Source organism: Micrasema longulum, unplaced genomic scaffold, assembly GCF_059751315.1.
Source record: "Micrasema longulum isolate JH-2025_06_02 unplaced genomic scaffold, ASM5975131v1 h1tg000020l, whole genome shotgun sequence".
Classification (NCBI taxonomy): domain Eukaryota; kingdom Metazoa; phylum Arthropoda; class Insecta; order Trichoptera; family Brachycentridae; genus Micrasema; species Micrasema longulum.
Genome location: NW_028277228.1, coordinates 921559 through 933561, shown reverse-complemented (window position 1 = coordinate 933561; position 12003 = coordinate 921559). Strand labels below are relative to the sequence as shown.

Genomic DNA, 12003 nt, shown 5'->3' with positions numbered 1-12003 from the left:
GGAATTTTCTAACTAGTCAGGACATAAAAAAATATAATTGTGCTATGATAACATTGAAATTAAATTGAATTCTCAAATTGTATATTTTTAGCTAATATTTCGCTGTCCATTTGCACTACGCGTCCAAACCAACGTATCTCGCCTTACCGATTTTTTTCTATAATGCCTGTCTCAGCCTTGCAGAACACACATCTCGACATTTTACACATATAGTAGACCCAGAAATTGCATTTCAACAGCATTTAACATATGTTCATCTTTGTTTTTCTCATTCCACACATTAGGGTCGGTAAAGAACGTGGGTGAGTTGTTACACACTCGAATAGACCGAGAGTACGAAAAGATAAAAAAAGAAAAGAAAATCTTTTTTATGTCTGTTTCGTTTTCCATTACGTGTTATATTTTCAGACTTGTACATCATATTCGACATTTCTCCTTTCAATTCTGATATTTTAATATGATACCGCGAGTTTGCTTTGTAAAATAAAAGACGGAAATATTCTTTTACGCATTTTAATATAATAATTCCTTGAATTTGGTGATCCGAATATGAATTGTATGTAAATATCGACAAAAGTAGAATCAATGGAACGAATGCTTTTTAAGTAGGGTAGGCTGGGATCCATTGTTTTTTTTTAGAAAGTACCTTATTGGGACTACATTTTAAATACCAATCGTTTAAAAAATGCATTACACTTACAGCCAGAACATCTAGATATTTAATTATTTATTTTATTTATTCATATTTTTCTCTTCCAAACTATAATTAATAATAAAAATAATGTGACCTCACTGGGTTACCCGTGCCGAGGACACTTAACAATATATTTTTTTGAAATGTTTTTACATTAGGGAATAAACATAGAAGACTAACTTAATAAACATAAATAATTAACAAAATATTCACAGTTTTAAAAACAAGGTATATATGTATATTTATATTGTTTATATTACAAAACCCACAGTGAAAATAACAAAAACCTAACATAAGCTATTCACTTGTGGAGCAGTTGATTCAATATTGGTTTGGGCGAATAAGACAATCCATTTTACTTCTACCTAGCTCCACTATCCATTTTTCTTTTTTTTTTACATATTTTACATATTTACGTAAACCATGAAAATAGCTCAAAGCATTTTAGACGAAACATTGAGATATGTAGTTTCAACTGACCCGTACCAGGGTTGATTAAACATCACCTGCGATTAGTTGAAACAGTTGTAAATTATAGACAGTATTTTTTATAAACTGTTTTATTTTAAATCCTTCTTCGTTCTATTACATATGATTATAGTTTATAATTTAACATTATTTATGTATTATTATTATTATTACTTAGGCACCTACGGATGCAATTACATCGACTCAACTACGTTATTTAATATTCAATAATGAGACCACATTTTGCAAGTACAAAATAAACAATAATCGACGTTACTAAATGTTTAAACCTATATAGATCTAATTAACATAAAGTAAATGAAACAGTAAAATCTAATTAACTAAGAACTCTTCTGTGAGCTTTTTTGAGATTTATATATAACCAATTTGAGAAAAATGGGAAGATTAATGCCTCCAGAAATCTACTTCTCATAAATAAATCAGAGTGGATAAATACATGATATTCAACGATATATCGCACTGTGTAAATATCGAAGAAAATTTCAATCGTCTAATTGATTACTGTAATAAAAATCAATTGTACATTAATACCTCAAGATTTTATTTAATGACATTTACTAAAAGTAAAAAAAGATTACGCACAATTATACAATCAAAGATAATTCCATATGACGGTGTAGTGGGGAGTTATTCTTCATAGTAGATTGCTGGTCGGGTCTCACATAAATTCTATCGTTGAAAAAGCTTGCCATGCTGGGCTTCATTTTAAGAATTTCTAAACCCTTTAAAAAACCAAACACATTGAAAACTTTATACAACACCTTTGTACGCAGTAATTTGGAGTTTGCATCCATTGTGTGGAGCCCACAATACATAACAAACATAGAAAGGATTGAAAATGTTCAACGAATTCTTTTAAATACCTAGATTATTTTTTTTATTTACATTTACATTTATTTTTGCACCACAACAGGCCAGGAGGCCCAATTACAGTGGCGAATTACATATCACAGAACACCCAGGCTTGAGAAAAATCACATTTTTATTTTTTTGTGTTCTCACCGGGAATCGAACCCGGAACCTTCCGTGCGTGAGTCAAGCGTCTTGACCGCTACACCACGGAGGCCGCCTTATATTATAAAAACAATAAAACGCTTTGCACTGACACCTAATCTGCCAAACAAAATGGATTTTTTACCCTTGAAAATAGACGCACTATATCCGAATTATGCTATTTATATAAATTATTAAATTATAAAGTAGACTCTTTTAAGCCACTCCCCAAAATTAATCTTAATGTCCCCTTTCGCGTGACAAGAAATAAGTCTTTATTCCATCTGCCAGTCTGTAGCACTAACTATGCATAACACTCTTTCCTCTATCATTCTTGCTCTAACTATACTATTTTTTTCGGACTCACGGACCTCTGATCCGTGAGTCCGCAACGCCAGCCACGGAACCACAACCCGATTCATCATTTTCTTGAAATTTGGCTTGCTAACCGCCGCGCGCCGGCTAAATGCAATGAATAGCATGGTAAATAATTCTGGAATATTTCCCATATTTATTAGGTGTTCACGGACGTTCCATTGTGATCGCGAATACGATAAACAACCATGGTGAGAAATTGTTATTACGTCGCTTATTAGCACGTCGATAGTCATTTGTGTTTGAGCTACAGAGTGCCTATGTTCTGTTGTATTGATGTACACTGTAGCTAACTTCGTGGTTAATAATCATCGAATGGTTGGTGGCGAAAACGAATTTTACCTGCGGGTGCGGGGCGCAAAAAAGCGGGGGCGAAGCCTTGGGGCTTCTACGATATTATAGAGCGGAATGGACTGTAATAAAATTTAATTAAAATAAGTGAGTATTCTCAATCGAGTGTCAATCATCAATCAGAACCTCTCACAAGGAAGATGGACTAGAAAGCAAAGCTACTAACCTCATCCAGTCTTTCTCGTTCTTGTAGCACTTGGCCGGATCCAGACACTTGACACTAAAGACGCGGCACCACATACTCGTAACGCGGAAGGGTTTCTGCAACAAGCTTCTGGTACCACACTGGCGCGATTGGACTGAGAATAAATATAAAGCGGCGCGGCGATTTAAAAATAATGTACCGGTTGGACACTACGTCGCTTTAGTTCGTTTTTGTTCAGCATATCATTTTTAACGAAATTGAATTAAGTGCACAAAGTTCTAAGAAAGCCTTGATTGATAAAATTCAAGTGAAAAAACACATGTTTTCAATTGTTTAAGAGGTTTTTTAAACAGATTTAGTCATAAGTTGTCGTTACTATTTATGCCTATTTTGTAAAAAAACTTTAAATGTCTATTTCTGTAGATTTCTGTTTTGGTCTGTTGGATAAAAACAAACTGAAGCGACGACTAGTGGTCTGCTTATGGCAGGTTGTGAAGGAATACTGAGGTAGGGTAGGCACAATAGATTGGATGAAAATTGTGACAATAATCGACACTGTACGCCTACATAATATTTGCGTATTAATGGCTTTTGTTCTAATGGGCGACTGTATTAGCTGTATCTAACTGATTCCGTAACAAACGTGCATTAAAAATATGAACAATATTTAAAAATTGCAAAAAGGTTTACGATAATGCAACTCTCATCATTCCACTGGCGTACACGGGACTACATCGGTGAACTTCGCCGCGAAAGGTGAGTACTCGACTGTGGAATCATCCACCATCAAAGATCTTACTACATTAGGGTTTCCATATTTCGCTAGGGTCTCGTCGGGACATTCTGTAATTGGGATATGTAGTAAAAAAGGGCAATTTTAAAATGTTTTTTCAGAAATCTAATAGAACGATGATGATAAATATATGTTTTTCTCACATTTTATGTGGTGCTTCTTGCGGAAAAAATACCGCTGGCCATACTTTTTCTATGACTTAATATTAACTTAGGTAATACTGCAATATTGAGTCTACAGTCCCTGGAAGCATATGATTTTTTAACGTTTCTTTTTACTGGACCAACATTGATGATACAACTTTTTCCACTATGGTTTTATGAGCAGGAATGGAAATTAAATACTTGCTCAATTTAAAAAGTTGTCAAGAAAAAAACATTTTTCTTTCACAGAACCTATCGACTTCTATGAATTTTGCTTCTATGAAGTTCTTTAGATACATCAATTTCTAAAATCATCTGCCACCTTATTTTCACATCCATTGTCAGTAAGGCCGTGGAAGATTTTTGTTGATTAACGGCTTTGCACTGTGTAAGTTCAAATCGGGACAGTTTAGGTTTCATCGGGACGTCGGGACAGAGGGATTGATAACGGCGACAGTCCCGATATATCGGGACGGATGGCAACCATATACTACATTATCTCTGTTTAAATCACGTCTGAAGAAACATCTTCTTTCTCTTCATTAATCTCTCCTCCTTTCCTCTTTTTTTCCTTTTCCTATTGAGTAATTTAAGGTTATTTATAAACAAATACGTTTATTTGTATTTTTATATATCTTTAGCTTTTTAATCTTTATTTTTTATTGAATATGTTCTGTAACTTGAATTATAAAAATAAAACTATTATTTTATTGGTTGGTTGGAAGAAACTGCCATTTGGCAATAAGCCCGTCAATATACAAATAACATTATGTACAAAAATTTAAATAAATAAATACATTATTAATAATTTAATTATGCCCACGTAGAAGGGTATTTACTCAGTAAAAAGCAAATGCTACCTATGTAACGCCTGAATAACATCTATTCTTCTCTAGCCACAGCAAAATACTGAGTTTTGAGCAAAGGTGAGTGTGCGGTGGTGACTCTTTGAATAATGAAGTAATAAGAGAACGGATGCACTAAACTCCGGTGACAACTGTCATCGAGCGGAGGCGATACGGTTGGCTGGGCCATATACTGAAGGTGCCATTTAGAGCCTAACTACTTTACAAGGCATCAGGTTCTCGACGTCCTGGACGTCCACTGCTGAATTTTCGTCAGTTTATGCCAGAACTTTTGATCAGGTTGAGTGAATTTTTGTTGTACTGTGTTATTTTAAATCATTGTTTTGAACGTATTTTCTTTCTTTTTTTGCACCACAACAGGCCAGGAGGCCCAATTACAGTGGTGAATTACATCACAGAACCCCCCAGGCATGAGAAAAATCACATTATTTTTTGTGTTCTCGCAGGGAATCGAACCTGGAACCTTCCGTGTGTGAGTCAAGCATCTTGACCACAACACAATATAATATTAATCATCATCCCCCTTTCGCACCTAATGGTGCAAAGGATGCTGCATTGATACACCAACCGCAGCGGATCTTGTTTTTTTTGTTATATGAAGGTAAAATGAACTGTTTCACGCTTTAGTTACGAGTATTTTTCTTTACATTTGACATTAGGTCGTAAAATATTGATGAGGCTCAGCAATATTTTGAGTACAGAAAAACTCCAACTATCCGGATTAATGAGTGCTAGACGTTATCCGGACGTGCTGAAATAGAGATAATTAGATTAACCATTAAATTAAGAAAGTGTTTTGAAAGAAAACGCAAAGTTTTATCCAAGATCACTTTTTTATTACTTTTCAAACAATACAGTTAATTGGAATCTTATTAAAATCTTACTTAAACTTGTCAAGGAAAGTTAATTGCTTTAACGAAGAAACGAGGTTTTTCTAATAGCGATACGTATATTTGGCAATCCGGATGACCGGTGCTCGGATAAACAGAGTTCTACTGTATGTCCAAATTTTTTGTTGGCATTGCCAAATTTTAATTACTCGGGAATTATTGAGATTAACATATTATTAACATAGTACAATTTTTTGAGACGGGAATATGGATGTCTAGGCATTGTCATTGGCAGGTTAAAGTGGCTGCTTTTTGCACTGTGTAACATTCACCATTCTGCTTATGTTTATAAATCCACATTTTCTAAACTCTTCCTTCTAAGATCTGGACTTTTTTGGTTTAAGTCCTTTTAAATTTAAACAATCACTAAGATTAACCAGATCTTGTCTTGAGGTAGTAATTATTATTCAATTTTTTGTCGTGGCATTAATTTTCTTTGGTTGCATTTTATTTCAATTGTACGTGTATATATTATGTGGATTTACCATTGTCAAATGAACTTAATGAGTCCGTAAATAAATAAATAACTAAATTTTTTGACTTTTGTTTTTAGGTTCTGGTGCTCCAGAGACCAGATACTAACATTTTCTATCACTGTCTTTTTAAGGGGGGTTGAACTGGGGGTGGTTTATTTATTTATTTAATTTACATTTCCCCTTGTCCCTACAATGTAGACGATGAGGGGATTTAAAGCGACAGCGAAAGAGACATTGAAAGTTTTAAATGTAAATATTTGTTCGCCGTTGTCCTTACTGAGTTTGGTTGGTAGAGGAAGAAATAAAATCAATACGTTGTGAAGAAAAAAATGCTTGCTTGTATGAATGAATCCGAAGAAAGACATTCAGTCTTTAAAACGGATTCAGGTATGTGGTGGATGCTGTCAGTGTTGACTTTTGTGAAGTAAAATAGCTGAAACCTTTTTTATGTGTGTAAAATGCATCTGCCTAAATTATTCCACATACTAGTTACAGTTCTTTGTAGCAGTTAGTTCAGCAAACAATATTATGAGTATTTTTTATTTATTGTATTTTATTTTATTAATACATTTTACCATACTCCGTTCCAAGCTAGACAATTACATTTAAATACATAATAATAATTTACAAGTTAATAGAAAGAACAGACAATAATAAAATATAATCTACTAGTATACACATATGGATATATACAAATATATACACATCCACATATGTACATTAACACGTATGTACACATACACATATATAAATATATGAGTCCCTCAGAATCAAAGATGGCCAAACGCTAAAAATAGTATCAAAAGCGGTCAACTGCATATCTAATAGTTAATTAAAAAAAAGGCTTTCTTGTTGGGTTAACCTTTGGGTTAATTGTTCAAATTTTTAATGGCACTAAATATTATCAAATAAAAAATATTTTTCGTCATCATTTTTAATATTATAAATTAATAATTGTTGCAACATTTTTTTTATTCAGTTGTCAAAACTAACAAAATATTTATTGTCAAATAGCTTTTACACGCGGCTTCGCTTGCGTGGTATTAATATTAATGAGAAATTAGTTTCGTAATTAATTAGTTTTGTCGTTAAAAAGAATAATAAAAAAAATTGTCGATGTAATGATATATTTTTTCAGGAAAGAAAGTAGCTTGTATCATTTGCCGGTCTTCCAATTATCGCTATGAAAAAAACACGACGATTTATTAGTCTATGCAGACGCAGCATCGTTATTCCGTTCACTGGATATTCCATTTCCGGATAAATGGTGCATAGGGCACTCAATTGGTAAACCAATCGCGTGTATCTTGATCATTTTTGTAACATGAAGGTAAGATGATCAGTCTTACGCTTCAGGTACTAGTCCAGGGAGTATGAAATATTCTAGTTTGAAAACAACATTTCAAGTAAATATTTCATATCAACCAGGTCGGGAATCGAACCCGAAACCTCTTGCACGGCAGGCAAACGCACTGACCAGTACACCACGAGACCGGCTATCTCCATGCAAAAAAATTTGTAAGACGTGAAGGCAAACAAACAATTGAACGTAGTTATACAGAAATCAGCCAGCCATAGAAAAGTGAAACTGAGATAATAGCACATTTGTGAAAATAGTGAATAATCAAATTTACACAACACTTTGGAATGTTTTTGACTTTGACAAACGATCAACAATGAATATTTTTCCTTTTTTATTTTACAAACAAAAATCTAATTATGTATTTGACAAGGTTTAATGATTTTTTGGGTACAGTAAGATTTTTTTAGTGCAGTGGGTGTTTTCTACAAATTGAGAAGTGCGGTTTTTGTGATCGACACCATTTTCAGAAGATGATTATTAGATCATTTTGTATGAAAGCGGTCTGGCTGTTTTTAGCAGAACATAGAATTAACCTTACTGCATCCGATAACATCAATATCGCATTTTTTCAAAATTGTGGACTATCTGCTTTCTGCGTAACTCCGTTCAACTACACTTTCGCATTTATAATATTATTCGTATTGATATGGGTTAGTATGGATGGATGTAATTATCCATTTAAGTGTACTTACTAGGTAGCAGGTGCTAATCGCCAATTAGTTCAGAAAAATCTCAAACACCGAATCGTACCGTATCAAATGACATACGAAAAAGCACTTCACATGTGTCACGATTATGATTAGTCAATAATCCTACGTGATACGTAATTTTAGCCTCTCTTCCCCTCATTAAAATATCTGGGCCCCGATTACAATAGGAAGTTAACAGTTATCTTCAATATTGTCTTTTTATGTTTTTTTATTAAAGTCAGATAAGCAAAAAATCACAATGGTAACGGTTTTAATATTTTTTTGTGTGACGTCAGATAAATTTTCTACAAAAGTATAAAATATGCATATTTTGAATCACCAGAAAACGAGACGTTTCCCGCTTTGCAGGACAAATGACACGTATGACGTTTTGGTGCCAAACTTGTACCCATTGGGCTTTACCTTGTATAACGTATAGTGATAAAATAAAGTTGGTTTGATAAAAATTCTTACTTTTAAACCTCGCATAAAGTTATAACCGGTATAGAGATGGGATGGCGAACCTGCGCGAACCTGCGTCCAACGCGGTATAAAGCTGGAATACGCCTGTGATCTGTTATCGTCATATTTTTCAGTAATAAAATGGATTGCATTTATCTCGAATTTAAACAATTTAGAAAACATGCCGTCTTTTTAGAGATTTGAAAGTGAATTTTCGTGTTCTAAGACTACTAAAGTTTGTGGTACATTTCGCTCAAAAAAAATCGTTGAGATACGTCAGTGTTTTATTTTATTTTATTTTATTTTATTAACATAAACGGCAAATCTGCCTTTTACAAACATTTATAATATTAACATGTTTGGCTTAATATTTTTTTTTTTAATATAAATTTCCTTATACCCAAGATTTATAAAAAAAATAATAAACCAAAAATTATACAAGATTTATATTAAAAAAAATAACCTAAAAATTATACAGCATATTCAGTAGAAAGTTTAAATAATAAAACATTCTACAGTAAAATAACAAGAAAATCATAAGTACTGTTTCACACAGCTAGGCAAAGTGAACAAAAAACTGTAAATATATATATATTATGAAATGCCTGAAAAAATAAATATAACTACCATTCACCACCATCTTTTAAAAAGTTCAAAAGGTTTGTTCTATAGGAACAATACCCTACACTAAATATATCAGAATAACTATTGCCGAGCTCGTGGAAGTCTATTATATACGGCTTTACAAGTACACAATGTCCGTGAATTGTTGCTTCAAAACGGTGGCACCTGTCTAGTCGTTCTTCCAGGCACCCTGAAGTTGATGAGAGATAATAGTTCAGGGCAATCCCATATTGAATTTTCAATTTTGAATAAATTTAAAAGGTTTATAATTTTTCTTCTATCGTTAAGTTTTAAAAAATTTAATGTTTTAAGTAAAAATCGTAATGTAAAAATTCATGACTGATTCTAAGTTTAAAATTTATATACCGTAAGAATTTTTTTTGGACTCTTACAGGAGAATTTTGGTGACAGTTGTAGTAAGGAGTCCATATTGTAGAGTTATACTCTAACTGGTTTCTCACTTATGAAGTATACATCAACTTCAAAGTGCCTTTGTTTTTAAAGTGTTCTCCAATAAAAGAGTGAAAACAAGTGGAGAGACCATATTCATAATTCAAAGCACCAAAATTTAGACTTACGACGGTCTTCTTCTAGGGATACGATATTTATATAAATAAAGGCATTCATTATGGATAATTAATTTGTGCCTTTATCTTTTTAGGTGACATTCCTGATGATGCCGCTAGAGATAGCGTGGTCCTGGACGGTTTCCTGGCGCGCAGGAGACGTGGCCTGCAGGATAATGGCCTTCTTCAGGATATTCGGCCTCTACCTCTCAAGCTTCGTCCTTATCTGCATCAGCGTAGACAGGTTAATAAATTTTTTGGTATATTCCTATTTATTATTAAAAAATAGTACAATCTTACTACTAAGAATATAGTGTACATATTATTAGAGATAAATGGTTTGATTTTATCAAGGTTATATTATTGTTTCAAAAAGTAAAAACATTTAGGAGAAATGCGCTTAATTCGTACCACTCTGGGGAATCGCCGTTTTTAAGATAGCAATGATTGAAATATTAAAATACAAATAATGCTTTATTTAATCGGTTTTCTTGCTAACATAGACATTTTTAGAATTTTTTTTTAGCCATTCAAAAAATGGACGCATGGTTTTAATTCGTACCGCACTATTCGTAATTCGTACTTTTTAAATCAACGATAAAGGTGATGTCTTTTTTTTGCATATTTCACAACTGAATTGTCTAATGACACGAATTAGGGACATAAGCCGGATTTTCATAATGTTGACATTGCCGCAACAACGCCGCGATACATTGAGTCACACTTTGACAAAAACATGACTGAATGAACAACATCCGAAAGTGCATACTTCAATACATACGGAAAACTTTGCATATTATTTACCTCTTAGGTTATAAAATCAATGAATATATTAGTAAAAATGTTGCAAAAAACTTACTTTTGGAAGACTTTTCTTACAAACACGAAACGACGACTCCTGGCGGCATTCACCAGAATGCGTAATGGCTGACTGGCAAGTATGTTTTTCAATCACAAGCGGTGCCACGTATCCCATGGTTTCCGAGATTTACGATTTACGCGCCGGTACGAATTATACGCATTTACCCTAACACCGTTGCTTTTCTCAAAATTTCTTTGAAAAGATCAACAGTGATTAAATTATTTCATTTTTTTAAATACTTTAAATTATCGAAAACTAAAACAATAATAAAACTTAATCGAATATTCGTACTTAAAACTTTAAAAGAATTGAGAAAACTCTCAAATGTCAGACTCAATGCTATGGAGTAAAAATTTTCTTGGATACTTTGGATACTTGGATAAATTGGATACTTAGGAGTAAAAATTTTCAATAACCTTCAATTACAACATTTAAAAATACAATACATAACCAATTACATAAGAAACTGAATAAATATTGTATTACGTTTATTTATTTTATTTTGTTCATGAATAAATCTATATTATGATTCATGTATCACATATATATTTTTTGAATAATATGAAGTCGTCTTCAGAACAGGAGCCCCTAGTGAGGAGGACTCTTAAAGTACTTTTGTATTGTAAATGAAATAAAATAAATAAAAAAATGATGCACTTGAAACCTACCCACAAATAGAACTAAATTGATTTTAATAATCTAATCTCTCCATAATCTATTTACTATGCTCTGGGTATCGCAAATCCGTCTAACTTCTTGACTCTAGATTCTGCCTCTTTTGGGTTTTAGTACTTTCATCTGTGACGTTCTGAGCAGTTATTTAGTTTTTGTATTTAGTTTTTCTACTTGATTTTTTGTATTTTTTATTTTTTCTCTATCTATCTTTGCCTCTGTTAATTTGATCTCACCATGATTTGGTCTAACACACGTTTTTGTACATCCGAATTATGTTTCCAATAATCATGTGTTCATTGTACTATACGACATTTCTTAGGCATCCAGATGTTTACTAACTGAGATGTACACGTTCTCATCATCACTATGGCAGCATCATCTGCATGGCATGTGATGTTAATGATCTTATCTCTCTTAGTAGATTCACTCCTTTTTTAAAATGTATTTATTCTGCTTGTGTAAGTAAAGGTATTTGGCGTATATATTGTTGTGCTATTATTAGTATTAAAGGTGCTAAACTTGCTTTGTTTCTTTGTTGTTCTCAATA

The 12003-nt window shown here is 32.8% G+C and overlaps 1 protein-coding gene across 1 annotated transcript in view; it reads left to right on the top strand.

Annotated features, from left to right (window-relative positions):
• LOC148285623 (adipokinetic hormone/corazonin-related peptide receptor variant I-like) overlaps positions 1–12003 on the top strand; it is a 128055-nt gene that overhangs the window by 67864 nt on the left and 48188 nt on the right. The window contains exon 2 of the mRNA XM_088243306.1: positions 10015–10163. Within this exon, the coding sequence (XP_088099432.1) occupies positions 10015–10163 (149 nt within the window). The remainder of the gene's footprint in view (positions 1–10014; positions 10164–12003) is intronic.